This window comes from Arvicanthis niloticus, chromosome 1 (genome assembly GCF_011762505.2).
Source record: "Arvicanthis niloticus isolate mArvNil1 chromosome 1, mArvNil1.pat.X, whole genome shotgun sequence".
Lineage (NCBI taxonomy): Eukaryota > Metazoa > Chordata > Mammalia > Rodentia > Muridae > Arvicanthis > Arvicanthis niloticus.
Genome location: NC_047658.1, coordinates 5,024,063 through 5,042,287, shown reverse-complemented (window position 1 = coordinate 5,042,287; position 18,225 = coordinate 5,024,063). Strand labels below are relative to the sequence as shown.

Below are 18,225 nucleotides of genomic sequence, written 5' to 3'. Positions count from 1 at the left end.
GTCTCCGTGCCAGAAACTCAGACTGAGCCAAGCGTGCTCCCAGACGCCATCTGCTCTCTCTGGGAGTGGGGCCCGTGCCAGCTTGAGTGTTTGGACTCTTGGCAAAGTTCCCTGGCACCCTAGAGCTAGGGAACTCCACGGCCCCACATCAGGCCGGGGGAATCCTCCTGTCTAGCCAGATGGAGGACTGCAGGAAAGGGAGGCAGTGCAAGCTGGGTGGGCTTCCTGAAGGAGGGGATGTCTTGGAGGGCCAGAAGAGTTCTTCAGTTGAACGGACATGAATTATGAATAATAAAATTGGTAAACACATTACACTTGTTCACCGTGCTTACTTTGCCAGGCTTTGGGTAAATGTGTGGGCATTTGTTGTCACATCTAAGTTGAATCCATATGTTGGGCTGTTGAAATGACTCAGGGGGAAGGGGGGCTTGCTGCTAAGCCTGATAACCTGTGTTGGATCCCAAGAACATATGTGGAAGAAAAGAATCAAGTCCTACAAGTCGCCCTCTGACTTCTACACATGCTTGCTTTATATAGCATGTGTGTACCACACAAAATAAATGTAATGAAAAAAATTTAATTGTACTTCATCACATCTAGGAGGCTGGGCATATGTCCTGAGTTTTCAGATGAAGGAATTCAGATTTAGAGAGATGAGGCTATTTATGGTCCAAAGCTCACACATGCAGAGAGCACAACCCTGAATTATGGACACCACGTCACTTGAAGGATGCTTATCCCACCCTAGACTAATCCTCGGCCTCTGTTCTCGGAAGCTTCACTCAACCTTCCTACCTCAGCTTCTTCCTTCCCCTGGGGCCAGCAAGGAATTCTACCGCGGGCTACACTCTGTTGGCACTGGTTCCATTTATGTCAGCACAGGAGCCAGTGTCCTGGTCTCAGGTTCCTCATCTGCAAATTGAAGGAAATACAACCAGCACTGGGCCAGGGCTAGCGCCTGCATTCACTGAACAAGCTGTGTTCCCAGACCAGTTACTTCACCTCTCTGTGGCTCTCTGCTGCCTTATTTTTAAAAAGACCATACACCGTGCTTCTTAGAATTGTTCTGTGCCTGTGTATATTTAAAGCACCTCTTAGAACAAGGCACAAAGCTGTAGTTTTATGTTGTTGTTGGGCCATCTTTTCGGGTGAGGAAAGTGGAGTCCAGCCATGTTCCAACCAACAGGTTTCAGCCTCCTTAAGGGAGAAGCTGCTGGTTCTGGGACCCCTAGAGTCGGAGGAGCCTTCAAGGCCCCCTCCCGGGATGCCGCGAAGGGGAGGAGTCTGGAGCTTTTGCCCTGCCTCTCTCCTCCCCAGCGCGCTGCGGGGCTGGGGCGCAGAGAACCAGCACAGCTCAGCAGCTCTCAGATCCTGAGCAGGGTGCCCCGGACTTCCGATCTCTGGGTTCAGGTTTGCCCATCTCTGGGCGGCAGGGCAAGGTGGGTGCCCTGCGAGACCCAAGGAGGTCGGGCGTCTGGCCGTGGGCGGTGAGAATAGATGGGGACATTGCTCCTCCCCTAGCGTCCTGGCGTTGCGGGGGACTAGGAAAGGATGGGGGCGAACCTTTGGCGGAGACCTGCGTTAGATTTGGAATGACCTGGGACAGGGGATTCATAAAACGAGAAAGATCTTTCTGGTTGAGTATGAACAGTACATATGCTGAAGAGCTAAGGCGACAGGGCAGTGGAGAGATGTGTGGGTCAAGGTGCGACACCGGTTGAGCTGGACAGGTGTGCAATGGATGAGAGGAAAGGATGAGAGCTGAGAAGCGTGGCGGTGGGGCTTTTTGCGTGGTGAGGGTGTTTGCGGTTTCAGATGCAGCAACGGTAAGGACTGGATTGTGCAAGGAGGCTCAGGGATACATGAGGATACGTAAGAACGTTGCCGGCCTCAGACATGTTTTTGAGGGGAGCCGCTTTTATCTTGCAGCATGTGCTCAAGGAGACCTTTGCTAGGGTGTGGGTGGGTTTACCTTGAGAGGGGATGGGTAACAGTGGCCCTGGGAACTGAGTGTGAAGGCTAGGGGTGTGTGGACTAGGGTGGAGTTCCTAGGTCACTGGGGGGTGAGGGATGGATGTGTGCATTATAGGAGGAAGGCTGTGAACCTGTGAGCCAGGGGATGGGAGGAAGCGAGGGAGGGAAAGAGGAAGGGAGGGATGAAAGGAGGGAGGGAGAAGGGAGAGAGGGAGGAGACAGTTCATGCGACAAACATATAAGACATGGTTTACAATGATCATGCAACAGGTATATAATTTTTATTTAGTTTTTTTTGTTTTCGGAGAAAGGATTACTCTGTATGTCCTTGAACTTACAGAAATCCACCTGCCTTTGCCTCCCAAGTGCTAGGATTAAAGGTGCATGCTACCACTGCCCAGTGGTATATACTTTTTTAAATGATTTATTTTTATCTTATGTGCATTGGTGTTTTGCCTGCATGTATGTCTGTGTGAGAGTGTTGGATCCCTGGAACTGGACAGTTGTGAGCTATCATGTGGGTGTTGGGAATTGAACCTGAGCCCTCTGGAAGAGCAGCCAGTGTACCTAAATGCCATTTCTCAGCCCTAAAGGCACACACACATACGTATATGTATACATACATACATATATATGTGTATGCACATATATACACACATATATGTATATATACACATATGTATATATACATACACACACATATATATATATATATATAGAGAGAGACAGAGACATGGAGGAGGAGGAGGAGGAGGAGGAGGAGGAGGAGGAGGAGGAGGACGATGACGATGACGAGGGGGGAGGAAGAATTCCAGAATTGATCATCTGGGGCCCTGAATAGTTTGTGTGAACTAGGTAACCACCTTTCTAGTCTCAAAGTCTGCTTTTCTATTTGTAAAACGTATAGAAGATGCTTTGAGCTTGCTCATCTCTCCAAAGCTGACAGGCAGACGGATGGGTGATGAAGGCAAGACTTTTGAAATTTGCATTTGTTTCCTCCTGTCTCCAGGTCCCTCTACCACAGCCTCCACAACCATGGACAACTCCAGCATACAGGAGCTCCAGCAGCCCTTACTGCCAAGCATAACCTGTGAGCTCCTGGCTCCCAAGTCTGAGAAACCAGAGCTGGGAACGCCCTTCCCAGAACCTGCCTTTGCAGAGTCCTCCAGAGGCTGGCAGCTCCTTCTCCCACCTCTTCCTTCAGTGAGCGCTGGCCTGGGGGAGCCTGAGACCCCTGACCTTGAGGTAGGAGCATCAGGTTGATGGTAGAAGTATCTCCCTAGGTCTGGAGTCTCTAGACTGTTAAAAGACTGGCTGGGAGTCTCATAAGTCTCTGTGAAGCCATGGCTAACTTGGAGCTCTCTATGTAGACCAGGCCAGCCTTGAACTCAGAGAGATCCACGTGGTCCTGTCTCCCAAGTGCAGAATTTTTTTCTTCTTCAGACTTCAACATTGTTCCTTAATCTTTGTGTGCTGTCTTCTTTCCAACCTGACTATTTCTCTTTGCAGAACCCATAAACACCTGGCTTCTGTGAGTTTTTCAAGTTAAAGTCTTTAATTTTTTTTTTTTAAACCTAACATTTCTTTGTGTGTGCATGCTCCGTATGGAGTGTGGCCAGGGTACACAGGTACAGGTCAGAGGGCAGCATTCTGGAGTACTCAGCAGCCAGTGGTTCTACTTGCTGACCTATCTCCCCGCTTCCCCTCCCACTGCTTTAGAATATTTTAATTTCAGATTTTTATTTTATTAGTTTAAAACATTTTATGTGTGTAGGTGTTTTGCCTGCACATTTGTGCACATCTGTATTAATGCAATGTCTGGTGAGTAACACATTTCCCACTATTCAGATCCCCTGGAGCTGGAGTTATGAAGCAGTGACCACTCAGCCATCTCCCCAGCCCCCTCCCCCCTTCCTGAGACAGAGTCTGTATATCTCTCAGGCTGGCATTAAATTCTTCATCCTTCTACCGCAGCCTCCAAGAATGCTTGAGTTACACATCTGTGCCAACATGGTCATCATAAAGTTACTTTTTAGTTTTTTTTTTTTTTTTTTTTTTTTTGAGACAGGATTTTTCTGTGTAGACCTGGCTGTCCTGGAACTCAAGAGATCCCCCTGCCTCTTCCTCCTGAGTGCTGTGATTAAAAGTAGTAAAGTCGTTTTTTATAATGTCATATTCCTTCTTCATATTATGAAACATGTCATATTTACATTTTAACATTTATCTTCTCTGAGACAAGGCCTGATATTCATGCCAGCCTGAACTTCTCAGCTCACACTTTTTTGCCTCAGCCCGAGTGACTGAAAATACAGGCCTATGCCACTCCACCTGGTTTGTGAGACCATTCATGTAGCCCAGGCTAGCTTCAAACTCATCATGTAATTAAAGATGACCTTGAACTTCTGTTCCTCCTACTTCTACCTCCTGAGAGCTGGGGTTAGAAGTAGGTGTCAGCATCTTGGTTTTCCCATTGTACTTGAGGTGGGGTCTTGTTAAGTTGCCCAGGCTGACTTTGAACTCACTTATAGTCCTGACAGACTTGAAATTTCAGTCCTCTGAACCAGACTTGATTTTTGTCACTTTTTCTTAAAACAAACAAACAAACAAACAAACAACCTCATTGAGTGACTTTATGTCATATTCTGTCAAGTGAGTTGCAAACCTGCCCAGACTGAAGGGAGAACATCAGAGTCCCATCAAAAGATTATTTGGAGCAAAGGGTTTTGGTGCAGGCCTCTAATACCAGAACCCTGGAGGCAGAGGCAGGTAGATGTTAAGGCCAGCCTGGTCTACATGGTGAGTTCTAGGACAGCCAGGACTACACAGTAGAGACCTTGTCTTAAAAAGGGGGTAAAAGCCGGAGGCTGGAGAGATGGCTCGGCCATTAAGGGCACTGACTGCTCTGCCAGAGTTCAATTCCGATGCCCTCTTCTGGTGTGTCTGAAGACAGCTACAGCGTACTCACATACATAAAAATAAATAAATAAATAAATAAAGCACTTGGAACCAGGTTTAGTATGTGCCCATAACTCTGACACTGGGGAAGGGGAAGCTGAAGCAGGAGAACGGTTTCAAACAGCTGGACTACACATCACTTTAAAGAACAGCCTGGGACTACAGAGAATCAAAGACCATGTCTAAAATCAGAACAAGTACATGGGGCTGAAAACAGCCCGCCACACACTGTAGTGAACATTGTTTTACTGGTTGTTCCTGGCATCAAAGACTCTGACAACTGTATTGCACCTCTGACTGAGTTCCTGTCTGACATTTGTGTATGGTGGATTTGACTGTGTGTCTGGTCATTTTGTTTGAAAAAAAAAAAAAATACTTTTAAGATCAATTATTTGGAAGCCTAGAATGAAGGTGCTTTTTTTCCGGAGAGGACTTGGTTTGCTCCTGATGCGCTGCCTGGAGCTATCGGCGAGAGATTCTGTTTGTTCTGTGCTTAGCTTTTCCAGACAGGTCTCATGTAGGCCTCCAGGCAGGCCTCCTGATATTCCTGCCTCTACATCTAGAATGCTGGGATTCTAAGCACACTTGGTTTTAGAACCATTTCTGGCAGGCAGGTATGTGCTAACAATTGAGAGCACTGGAGTATTTTTAACTCTTTGCATGTTCTCAGACCCAAGGTAAAGTCTGCTCTCACTTCAGCTGTTTTCATTCAGGGATTATAAGAATCTCTCCATAGTTGGATCCTTGAGAATGAACTCAGCACCATGGGGGTGGGTCTCTCTGGAGACCCTCAGAGTCCATTGTCTTCCCTCCAAGGGACCCAGGGGACAGAGAAGTCTCTGGGAAGGCCCCAGGGAAGCACTGGTCTATGGGGGTGATGGGGAGAAGATGGGTAAGAATCACCACGTATGCTCTCTCCTGTTCACAGGACACATCATCCAGTGACAGTGACTCAGATTATGATGGGGGCGACCGGCTCTCTCCACTTCTTCCCCATGACCACCTTGGCCTGGCGGTGTTCTCTGTGCTGTGTTGTTTTTGGCCTGTGGGCATCGCTGCCTTCTGTCTGGCCCACAAGGTTAGTCTGTGTTTGGGACTGGGAGGGTGCTGGCTCAAGGAAAAAAAAAACCAGGCATGTGAGGAGCCATGTTATGCTTGAGGCAGTGGGGGTGGGCTGGAGAGAAGCCTCCACATAAAAACACATAGGTGTGACCAGATGTGGTGGTGGTGACTGCCTGTAATCCCAGTATTCGGAGTGCTGAGGAATTTCAAGGCCAACCTGGCTACAAACTAGGATCTTGTCTCCAAAGAACCCAAATCACAAAAGAACAGGGCCGAGGATGCAGCTCGGGTGGCAGAGTGCTCACCTGACAGGCTTGAAGTGCTGGGTTTGATGACGAACACATAAGAGACGAAGGAGGGGTGATCTAAACTCAAGGTTATCTTTGGCTACAAAGGGGCCCCAGGCCAGCCTGCCTTACCTGAGACTTTGTGTCAAAACAACCAAACAGAAAAATAAAAACAAAGGAAGGAAGGAAACTGGAGGAAAACCAAGACACATTTCATGAATGCAGAGTGGTGGTGAAGGACTTGGCATCATCCTCATTTTATCCTTTATAAGACTACAGAAGCTATCGAATGCCCCATAGGTTTCCCTTTCTTGGGTTTATCATGTAAAACAACGGAGTTAAAATACTGGCATACAATAGTGGCATCTGGAAATCCCCCAGACAGGGTTTGTGTAGCCTTGGCTATCCTGGAACTCACCCTGTAGACCAGGCTGGCCTTAAACAACGTAAGAGATCTGCTTGCCTCTGCCTCCCAGTGCTGGGATTAAAGGTGTGCTCCACCTACCTGTGTAATACATTCTTTCATTAAATACCCAGCAACTATGTTGCCCCAACCCTGGTTTGGGAACAAATTGATTGGTCATACTGGGTGGGGGGAAGGGGGTGCCAGCCACAGGAAGCAGAATGGAGGGTGAGGGGCCACTTTGGTTACCACTGCCCACTGCCTCTACAGACCAACAAGGCTTGGGCCAAGGGGGACGTCCAAGGGGCAGGGGCTGCCTCCCGCCGAGCTCTCCTGCTGGGGGTCCTTGCCGTGGGGCTGGGCCTGTGCACATATGCGGCTGCCCTGGTGACCTTGGCTGCCTACCTTGCCTCCCGAGACCCGCCCTAGTTGCCCTTCGGCCCCCACTGTGAATGCAGAGGCCAGAGGACCATCAGACCCGTGAGCAGAATGAATGATCTTGGTGCACACAGTGGTGACAGCGAGGACCACATCACCCAGAAACGAGTCAGCTGGAAGCCCTCCCTCTTTCCTGGCTACCCGTACCCAGAAGGAAGCAATGTGAGAGATTAAAGATAATCTGAAGCCAAACCAGAGTCTGTGTCTGGGTGTGTCCAGGGTGGACAGGGAGGAATATCTGAGAGCAGGAGGGATAGCCAGATTAGCTGGCCGTGGCTGGCCTCAGACCTCAGAGCTTGAGGTGGGATGTTATAGCATTTTCTTCTCTACAGCCATCAGAGCAGAATTAGAGACTTGGCTTGGTAGCTGTGTGACCCTAGACCAAATGACTTCATGAACTAGTCTCTTCTGCAAAACAGGACAAGGTTTACCTCGGAGTGTGTGTGTGTGTCTGTGTGTCTGCTTAGCCTGCCTCTGAGCTCCTCCTCCAGCAGATGGAGGAACTACTCAGTAGTCCATAATCAACAGAAAGGAAAACTTGTGGCAGAGAAGGACCCAGGAGCCATGTTTGTTCTGGCTCAGGAGGCCGAGAGAAGAAGATACAAGTTCAAGCTGGCCTGGGGTAACAGGAATGAACTTAGTGGTAGAACATGTAGGTAGAACAGGTAGGACCTAGCATATTCTAGGTCTTTGGTTTAATCCCTAGTACTGTGGGGTAGAGAACCTGCCTTAACAATTTAAAGAGACTGACCCAACCTAAAAATGTGAAGTTGGCACTCCCAGTACTTGGGAGGCAGAGACAGGTGTACCTCTGAGTTTGAGGCCAGCCTGGTCTACAGAGGAATTTCAGGACAGCCAGGGCTACACAGGGACCCAGTCCGGGGCTGGCTGTGGTGGTGAAGAGGGCCAGGGGCATGGCTCAACAGTAAAGGGCTTGCTCAGAATTTACAAGACCCTGTGTTCACATCCCAAAGCCAGCTGCTGCTGCTGGTGGCATATGCCTTACTGCCTAGACTTGGGAGGCAGAGGCAGAAGATCTTTGTGAGTTCAAGGGCAGCCTGGTCTACATATGAGAGTTCCTGGTCAGTTAAGAGCTACACAGTTGGGACTGTCTTGAAAAACCAAATAAGTAAGTCCAAGAGCCACCAAAACAAACAAGAAAGTGGATCAATAAACTATACCTTGGTTTCCACAATGTGAACATTGTTCCCTCTGGAAACTTGACTTCTTTTCCTTTTCTTAGAGAAAAGAATCTGGATAGGTCAAACCATTTAGAGATCATAAATCTACCTTCCCAAGTAACTCCCCAAACTCACTTCAATCAAGTCCCTGGGTTCCCTGCAGAATGGGCCTCAAAACCAGAGATTTGCCTGCCTCTGCCTCCTGGGCACTGAAGGTGTGTGTACACCACTGCCCAGCTGTGCAAGGGGAGAGTCCTAAAGGACCAAGCAAGTGAACCGTCTGCCCAGGGCCTAATAACATCAGGCAACAAGGAAGAAGGTTTTGGTCGTTACACACCACGGATGGATCTTGCAGGAAGAAGACACCTTTCTACTTCAGCTTCCCTCCAGCATGAGAGTGAAACTCCAAGCTGAAGACTCCCGCACATTTCCTTCTGCACATTTCCTTCTTGGTTATCAGGAGTGAAAACACCTATCCGTGGGGGTAATGGTGTGTGCACTAGGTCTAGCGTGTGAAGTACAGGGCAGGAGAGGCCCATCCTGGAAACAGACCAGACTACTGATTTGGCCTCATGTTGATGGGCTGTGGGAGGTAATCCTCACAGAAATTCCTAAATGCTTGCCTCCAGCCCCCTCGGTGCCCAAGAGTGTGTGGGCACACCAGCACACTGGGCCCCAGTAGCTTGTTTACATACAGGGTGCTCCCAGAATGCTGCTGTTGCCCTGAATAGCCAGGGCGGTGGAAGCAGAGTCTTATGGCTCTGTGGTCTCCTGTAGGCTGGCTGCTAACCTCACAGCTACCCGGCTCGTTTGTGTCCTTTTTAGATGAGGACTATACCATTTCATGGAGGTGCCTGGACCGATGGTGTTCTCTCCCACGTCACACAAGGGCTCAAACACTTTCCTACTTCAGGGCTATCCTCAGCTCTTCTACTCTGTGAGGGCATCTTGATGCAGAATGAGCTCCCCCGTACCCCCTCCCTTAGATTTAATTTTGTCTGTGTGTGCAGGAGTGCCCAGAGGCCAGAAGAGGTCTGATCCCATGGCAGCTGAGTTAAAGGTGGTTATGAGTTGCCTGATGTAGGAACTGAACCTGGGTCCTCTGTAAGCACAGTAAGTGCTCTTAATGGCTGAGCTCTCTCCAGATCATCTTCTTTTTAAAAGTGAGATGGTCTCATGTAGCTCAGGATGGTCTCAGACTCACTATGCAGTGGGAAATGACCTCTAACTACCAAGCGCCAAGGACTACTGGCTCATACCACCACACCCATCTCTTATCCTGGGACATGGGACCTGGGTCTCTTGTTCACTGCAACTTCTTGGCACCAAGCAGGCTCGCTGAATGAGTACTTTCCAGACGCCAGAATCAGTGGCTATTGACTCACTCGCTCAATACGGGTGAGCCCTTTTTAATGGTATCCTGAGGAAGGGAGGATTGTGTCCAGGCCTAGAATGTCCCTAAGCCCCCTCCCCAGCCAGGCATAGGAGCCCTTGCTGCGGCAGGCAGGACCGAAGATACAAGTAGGTGGTGGGCGTGGTGGCGGGCGCCCCACCCCAGCTTGTCTCAGCTCTTGGAGTAGCGCCTCTGCAGTGATTCCCGGTAGAATCGGAAGATGTGCTGGGAGGCGGCCTGGGCAGCAGCCAGACACTGCTGGAGCTGGGAGGGAGAGCAGAGTCAGCCCCAAGGAACCCCAAGCCTACCACCTCCCCTCCCTATTACTCCTCGCCACCACGCTGGCCATTCCCTTCCTCACCACCTAACTCCCACCCCACAATGAGACATATACATCATGGCCGCAACAATCATCCTGCCCAGTCTCCTTAGCACATCACTACACCTGGCTTTATTGGTGTTGGGGATGGTGCCCAGGGTCTCATGCACGTGAGACAAACCCTCTACCAATAAAGCCACACTCTCAAGCCCAAGCTTGCTCCCTCTTTTTAGTATCTAAACCACAGTGCACGAGCATGCCCTGTGGAGGTCAATGAAGACGGTGAACGAGGTGGTTCTCTCCTTCTGCCATGTTGGTCCTGGGGACTGAAGTCAGGTGCTCAGGTTTGGCAGTAAGAGTTGTTAATTTAGAACCATCTTCATAGCCCCTAAGTTTTTTTCTTAATGAAAAGAGAATAAAGGCATTGGGGACCAAACTCTGAAACCAACAGGACCTCAAATCCCTGAGACTGGAGATCCTGAGAAATAGAAGCATAATCCTTTAACCTTCAAATCTTTTTTTGCTGCTGTTTGTTTGAGACAGGATCTTGCTATGTAGCCCAGGCTGGCCTGCAATTACATATAAATAGCCCAAGATGATCTTGAACTTAACAACTCTCCTGCCTCATGGTCTGTTGAGAGTGACTAGACAGATCTATCTAGAGCCGCCGCTCCCTTTTTGAGACAACTTTTTATTCCATAGTCCAGGCTGGCCTGAAACTCACAGCAGCTGTCTGCCCCAGCTTCTGAAGTGCTTTGATCACAGCTGGGAGCCTCTGAGCCCAACGCAAATGACCTCAAGAGCCATGAAATACATGAGAGATCTAAATCAGAAGAAATACAGGAATAGACCATTTGACCTGAGTCTCCAAACTGCCCCTTAGGAGCACAGAATTCTAGATGGCACTGTTCTGTGCTGACAACTGGGGACCACGTCATTCAAGCTGAACCCTGTTTTCTGAGCTCATCTTTCAGGCTTTCTTTTAAAATGCTACAAAGAAGCTCCCTCTTTTTAAAGACAGGATCTCAGTGTTGCCTTCGCTGGCCTTGAATTCAGAACTATGCCTGCCTGTCTCCCAAGTGTTGAGATTAAACTTGTGGCTCAGAACCCTGCACATGCCATGCAGTAACTTCACGAATGAAGCCCTGAAAATGTGCCCTTCCCCCTATCCCACAGCAGGGATGTAAAGAGTGGCTTGCTCTGAGCTGGGAAAAAATGTTATGCTGACAGGAGAAAAGTTTCTGGGTTGTGCCCTGCCCCCACACTCGTACCTCGGCATCAGAATAGAGCCCCTTGGTGGTGGACATGAGCAGCTTCTGCTCTGAGCTATCCAGAGCAAAGGTCAGGACGGCCCGGGCCTCCTAGGTGCAAGACATAGAAGGCTGTTAAGTATCCAGGGACCCTCCTTTCTAAGATCTCAGCCAGTCCCAAAAGAAGAGTAACCGGACCCTTAGCCTGTTGGTCAACTGCGGCTGTCTGTCTACACACCACCCCATTCCTAGGTATCTGTTTACTTCTTTGCTCCTATGTCTTTATTATTCTGACCAGTTTCCTGGTCCCACAGAGGGAACTCAGTGCTGGTCATTTCCTGGCTGCCTCTCCAGCATCCTTCCTTGCTCTGTCTTACACAGGCATGTCCTACACCACGGCTCTCTTGACACTACGTTTTCCTGGTTATCTGATGGGAACCCGGGAAGCCTCCAGATGAGCATCCCGGTTCCCACTGATAGCAGCAGCTGCAGCAAAAAACCAGAGGTGAGGTAACAGCTAGGACAGGACATGGCACTTTTTTCGGTGCCTGCATCTGTAACAGACCTTGACCCTGCTGAGGCCCAGCCCACACCGCTAGGGTTTCTGTCTCTTCTCCCCATTATCCCCCTGCTCCTCTGGCTCCTTGGGCTGCCAGTGTCAAACCCTTCACGTGAAGTGCAGAGAACAGGCCTCCCTATTATCCCCGACACCCCAGCACAGGGCATAAGAACCAGGGCTCTGCTTTACGATCTGGGAGTAAATGCAGGTTTCTTTTCTGGCTTGTGCAAGTCTGAGTGGTGTTTCTAGCACTTAAAGCTGAATGACCCTTGACGAATAGGGCAGAGCCTGACAAATGTGTCAGGGTGCACAAGCCGACTGACTCTTTAGGGTGCATGCCAAGCTGCAGCCCTTCGCCAACATCAGCTTTCCGCGCTTACCTTTTCTTGCTTGGTCGTGGGGTCCAGCATGAGATTTCCATCAGAGTCCAGGGCACAGGTGACCCCACAGAAGAGGGCTCGCATGGGCACGCCTGCATCCACCAATGCCATGCAGGCAGCATTCAGGCAACAAGCCAAGAGCTGAGTGTCCCAGACTGGTTAAGGAGAGTGTCTTCTGTGGGGCTGGACACACGCATACTTCCCTTTACCTGCTGCTGCCTATGGCAGACATCACTGGCTGATCACAGAGCTGCAGTGTGGCAAGGTGGTTAAGTGGTTCTGGCTCCAAGTGGCTGCCGCCGCCGCTGCTCCACACTGGGCCTTACCACCTCTCTCCTCCCAGCTATGCGATCAACTGGTTTTCTTTAAGTCTCAGTATCCCCATGTTAGATGGGATGATGCCAGGGAACAGATGTACCATGTATTGTCAGTGCAACAGGATCAAAGAGAGAGAGAGATCTCCCAAAGTCACATATGGAAGACATTGGCAAAGCCAGGCCCACCCCTGGGAATCTAGCAGGCAGCTACCGTGCCAGATCATGAAGCTAATGACCACTCTGCCTGCTTGCTGCCCGCCCAGCAGAGAGCCAGAAACTCATGCACAAGTGCAGAGAAGAGGTCACTGGCTTAGGCTCTGAGGTGGGCTTGAGTCCCTCCCTTGTTACCATCTTGCTCCCATGGACAAAACACTGTGCCCCTCTCCTCACCTGAAATAAGGCCATGTGAGAAACACACGCCGGAGCTCTCGAATCAGAGAGCCCGAGCCCGAGCCTTGGAATTTACACAGGAATTACAGTGCTACCCAATTCAGGCCGTGTGAGAACTGAATGACTTAACACTGTGAGGTGCTCAGAGCTGGGCCCAGCAGCATACTGTAACCTGTTTGCTAATTTAAAAAAAATTACATTTATTTATTTGTGTGTGTTCATGGGCAAGTGTGTGCCACTGTGCTCACGTGAGAGTCAGAGGACAGCTTATGGGAGTTGGTTTTTTTCTCCTTCCACCATATGAGCCTTGGGGATTGAACTCTGGCCACCAAGCTTGACAGCACCTTTATCCACTGGACCATCTTGTAGCCATGACCTTGTTTTGTGTTCTTTATGAGCTACTGTCTGGCACAGGTCCTGGGTGGCTGAGGGTACATTACAATGTCACCAGAACGGAAGCCACAGGGGAGGTTCTGGGAACTTCCTTGAGGGAAAAGGATACAGAGCCAGCATCACTCACCACCTGCAGTACCACGGTGATTGAGGTACGAGGGTGCAGGGCCCCTAGAACCACTGCTTCACATGTATTCCTGATCAGTCGCTCCCGGCTCTTCTCAGCCACGCCTGGGGAGATGGGAAGCTGTCAGGCTCTTCCCTTCCACCCCGTCATCTTGCTCTGCTCGATCCAGCCTCTGGAGGGAGACTTCAGGAAGGGGCCGTCAGCCTCAGCTCAGAATGGTATACACATTCCCAGGAGAAAGTGGGTGAGTCTGAAAGTTTCTGAGTAATTCCTGCTATGGCCAACCTTGGCTAGGAGTCCACCAGCCAGCACCCAAGGAAGAATACCCAGAAGTGTTCATGTCCCGTCCTACTGATGGTATCTACTCCATCAGAGCAGGCCCATCCCACAACAGATGGGGAGATGTGGTAAGAGGACAGAAAAATAAGTTAATGGGAGAGGAAGGCAGAGACGAGAAGAAAAGGAGACAAAGAACTGGCTTAAGAGAGGGTGGCTCTGGTGGTACAGATCTGTAATCTTGGGACTTGAGAAGCTCAGGCAGCGGGATCAGGAATTTGAGGGCAGCCTAGGTTACAAAGAGAGCTCACTAACAGCTCAGAGGACTTGAGACCCTGTCTCAAAACGTTAACAGGGCTGGCTACATGGCCTAGCCACACAGCTTTAAATGTACTAGGGAAAGGTTAATGGTGTGGCTCGGGGCTAGAATGCCTGCCTGGAGCCCACCAGTGAGGCTTGACTGGGATCCACCCCGGAGAGCCTGGGACTGGCTTCCTGGAGAGCATCTGCCTAGAAGGCATGATGCCTCGATTCCATTCCAGTGCAGCAGAATCAAAAGCTGGGCAAAGAGGGAGAAGAGCAGGGCAGTGGAGACTGGAACCAGCAAGCAGTGAGGAGTCAGATGAGATCCAGACAGACCAGATATTTGGGGGTTTCAGTGGAGTCAGTTACCAGGCAGCCCGATCTTCGGCCTCAGGATCACTTCAAGGGTGGCCTTGTTGAAGATTTCTTTGCTGACCTTCACCTCAGCCGGCCCATAGACTCCAGCCAGGACAGAGGTGTCACCTGGGAGAAAGAAGGCCTTGGCTGCTCTGTGCTGCCCTTAGCACTTCTGTCCTCTGCTCTCATCTTCAAGCAGGGATCACCACTTAAGCAGGGAAGTACCTTCCTCATGGCATTTTTGTGAAGATCAGGTGACTGTGGCTCAGAAGCAGGAGGCCCTGAGTCTCCCAGCATCACACAATCAGATGAAAGAAATACCAACGCTAAAGAGATACAGTTTACTTGAAACATACAGGATGCTGGCCAGAAGGTGCAGAGCTTACCACACACTTCAGTCAATGGTGAATTTTTAGAGGTAGTTGGGGCTGCAGAGATGGCTGGTGTGTGTCTTGAGTGTGTAAATTCCAGAGGACTAGAATTCAGTTCCCAGCACCCACATCAGGCTGCTCACAACTACCATGTAACTCAGCTCCAAGGGATCGACCCCCTCTTCTGTCCTTTATGTGTGTGTGTGTGGGGGGGGGCGCACATATACACACACACACACACACACACACACACACACACACAGCTCTCACACATGCAGGTACATACATATCCCAGTGTTTGGGAGACAGACAGGGGATCAAAAATCAATTCTTTGTTCCATTTTAAGTTTGAGGCTACCCTGAGCTACATGGCACCATCTCATAAGCCAATCAAATAGAAATCCTTTATTAGATATAATTAAAATATATTCCTAAAAACATTTTAAAAGGACAAATAAAAAACAATTGTGATGTATAAGGGGTCTTAGTTTCTGCTTATTTTCCCAGAGTGGTTATGAATGGGTCTGGAGACCTTGTGTGACTTTGCTAATGTCTGCAGGCTTCAGAGGGAACATCTACGATGTGAAGGTGCTGCACTCAACAGCAGTTTCCGTGTTTCTGACCACAACTCCCAGTGACCACTTCACAGCACGGCTCCAGTCTGATAAAATGTGTGTGTATAAATAGATCACAGGTTGGGGATAGAGAGATGGCTCACAGCCATTTGTAACTACAGCTTTTGGGAAGATCACATTCTTCTGTCCTCCTCAGGCACCAGTAACACCCATTTAAAAAAAAAAAAAAAAAGCAATAATTTAAAAAACAAGTGCTTAGGAATGTCACTTTGTGGTGGGGCATCTATGCAAAGTCCAAAGCAAAAACCAGGATGGCAAGCCTACACAGACAGCTTCCTGGGCTCTGTAGGCTCTCATTGCTGGACTTTCTGAAATCAGGTGCTGGCCCTCACAGTGCTATGTAGCTGAGTGAGCCTGGCAGGAACTGTTCATCTTGCCTCTGCCTCCCCAGTGCTGGGATTAGGGGTTTTGTACCATCAGGTTTTGTGTGTGTGTGTAGTTTTTTGTTTTTTAAGTAATGTTGCTTTTAAGGTAAGATACTGTGCTGGCTAGTTACTTCTCTTACTTTGCATTTTGTCAACTCAGCAAAAGTTAGCCATATCTGCAAAGGGGAAACTCAACTGAGGAACTGCCTCCATCAGACTGGCCTATAGGTAAGTCTGTAGGGCATTTTCTTTTTTTTCCTTGAGACAGGGTCTTGCTGCATGGCCCTGTAGGGCATTTTATTGATTAACAACTGATATGGAAGGCCCCCTTCACTATGGGCACTGCCCCCACTGGGCAGGTGGTCCTAGGTTATGTATGAAAGCTGGCTGAACAAGCCATGAGAAGCAAGGGCTCCTCCATGGTTTAGTTCCTGCCTCAGTGGACTTGGGATACGTAAGCCAGACAAACCCTTTCCTTCCTAAGTTGCTTTTTGTCATGGTCCTTATCACACCAAGAGAATCCTAACAAGGACAGATACGAAGTATCCGAGGGCCAGCCTGGGATGAGAACACTATACATTTGCGGGTGCTTTTCCCAGGAAACCCAATGGGACATGCTCTTAACTTCAACATCTGCCCTGAAACCAGAGGTGAGCCAATTAGACTCAGGTGCTTACTAGAGCCACATTCCTGTTCTGCTATCTGGACTGTGCTCTCGGCGGGCAAGGGGGTCTCTTCCTTCTCACCGTCTCTACGACATGGCTACAGAAATTCTCTCCTTTTTTTTACCATAGAATTTATCTCATTTTTAATTATGTGTATGTGTGCATGGATGCGTCTGTCTGTCTGTGTGTGTGTGTCCCTGCAGAGGCCATAATAGGGCTTCCGATCCCCTGGCTCCCAAGTTACAAGAGCTTGAGAGCTGTCTGAATGGGTGTTGAGAACTGAACTTGGTTCTCTGCAAGAGCCATAACTCTTCTTAACCACCAAACCATTTCTCCAGCCCTGAGGTGTCTCCTTTTTTTTTTCTTTCCAAGACAAGGTTTCCTGGCTGTCTCGGAACTCCTTCTATAGACCACGCTGGCCATGAACTCATAGAGACCCTTCCTCTGCTTCCCAAGTGCTGTGACTAAAGGCGTCACCACTGACCTGCCAGTTATCTCCTTTTTAAAGCTCCCATCAGTCTTCAACTCTTGCCCCATCTACCTGACTCGTTCACAGGAAAATGCCTGAGTTGTCTGTCTTTTCTCTCTCTGACCCACCACTACACCACACTAGAAGCAACCGTCTCCAGCTTATTAGCCATAAGGTGATCAATCACCCCTTAACTTCTCAAACACAACGTGCCATTGTCAACTCCATCTCTGCCCTCTTCATCTGTCTACTCTGGTAGTTTCTCACCCTCCCATGACCTCTCAAAGTTGGCTGGCCCGACTAGGATATAGGGTTGTGTAGGTATCAGCCATGAGACCTCTCTTTTCTCTCTATTCATTTACTCTGATGAGACGTGTATACCAAGGAAAGGCGCGTTTTCTCAAATGATGGGACCAGAGAAAAGGAGATACTTCTCGGCCCAGGATGGGAAGATCACGCTCAATTTACTTGGGTATATCATCTGCCACAGTGATTATATTTAAATCACTGGTGGTGATGTGTCTCTCTCAAAGGGTACTTATGCAAATAAACACCTTAGCCTCAACCGGTGATGTACGGATCCAGAAGTGTTTTTTAAGAAATCTAGTCAAGGGTAACATTTGTTTGGGTGAAATAACTATTCCAGAATATTCACTCTTATGAGAGTGATCTTGCTCTCAATTTCTTCCAAGAGGTATTTACCAGGCTGGCCAAATCATTTCTTCTCAAGTCAGGAGGTGGGTATACTTAATGTCTAGAAATAAGTTCCTCAAGGAGGTGGGGTACTTGGTTGCACACTACACAGTAACCGCTCTTCAAAAACCCTTCTTCGGTGAGGGTGGCGCGCGCTGAGTTAAACCTGGTTAGGGTCGTACCTTGTAGAAAAGAAGCAGATCCATCCGGCCGAGACAGCAGATTTTGCTCACAAGCGAAGTGCCGGAGGCTGCAGACTGGACTTCGAGGGCTGGATTCTGTTCCGGTGTCAGTGAGTATCTTGGCGTCTGCACGCTTTGCTCCCTCCATAGCCGCTGACCACGCGCGCTGCCGTTCCTACCGTAGTTTCCGCTCTGCCGCGCGCGCAGTTCTACCCGCCGCGTACCTACCGCGCATGCGCTAGTCTTGGGCACTCCGGAATTGGCCGTAGCACGTGGCTTAGCGTTTACTAACAATCTGGTTCCGCCCACCTCCACCTCCCAATTCTGGCAAAGCCATTGGGCAACAGGGAATAGAGGGCGGGACTTGGAGTGGGTCCATTTTGCCCAAGGTCCCGGGCCCTGAACCCTGGAGGTTCAAGTCAAGTTGTTCTTTTTATTGCCTGATATTGGAGCAACTGCAAGCAGACGACTGGAGCAATTT

General features: G+C 49.4%; 2 protein-coding genes across 7 annotated transcripts; one reads left to right on the top strand and one right to left on the bottom strand.

The window, feature by feature from the left end:
* The first annotated feature begins 1,234 nt into the window (after positions 1-1,234).
* On the top strand, positions 1,235-7,311 carry Tmem91 (transmembrane protein 91). Of its 6 annotated transcripts, none has more exons than XM_034509903.2 (4): positions 1,235-1,439; positions 2,984-3,219; positions 5,858-6,007; positions 6,952-7,311. In XM_034509903.2, the coding sequence occupies exons 2-4, from the start codon at positions 3,010-3,012 to the stop codon at positions 7,108-7,110; spliced, it is 519 nt and encodes a 172-aa protein (XP_034365794.1). In that variant the 5' UTR covers positions 1,235-1,439; positions 2,984-3,009; the 3' UTR covers positions 7,111-7,311. The 6 variants fall into 6 exon arrangements, with proteins under 6 accessions (XP_034365794.1, XP_034365823.1, XP_034365814.1 ...); XM_034509932.2 differs by having other exon boundaries at positions 1,261-1,439; positions 7,140-7,311; XM_034509923.2 differs by having other exon boundaries at positions 1,277-1,439; positions 7,100-7,311.
* A 2,355-nt stretch (positions 7,312-9,666) lies between these two features.
* Exosc5 (exosome component 5) lies at positions 9,667-17,989 on the bottom strand. Its single transcript, XM_034486973.2, has 6 exons — positions 17,745-17,989; positions 14,377-14,490; positions 13,411-13,532; positions 12,202-12,342; positions 11,284-11,373; positions 9,667-9,957 (listed from the first exon to the last, which is right to left on the bottom strand). The coding sequence occupies exons 1-6, from the start codon at positions 17,890-17,892 to the stop codon at positions 9,865-9,867; spliced, it is 708 nt and encodes a 235-aa protein (XP_034342864.1). The 5' UTR covers positions 17,893-17,989; the 3' UTR covers positions 9,667-9,864.
* Between the last annotated feature and the right edge of the window lie 236 nt (positions 17,990-18,225).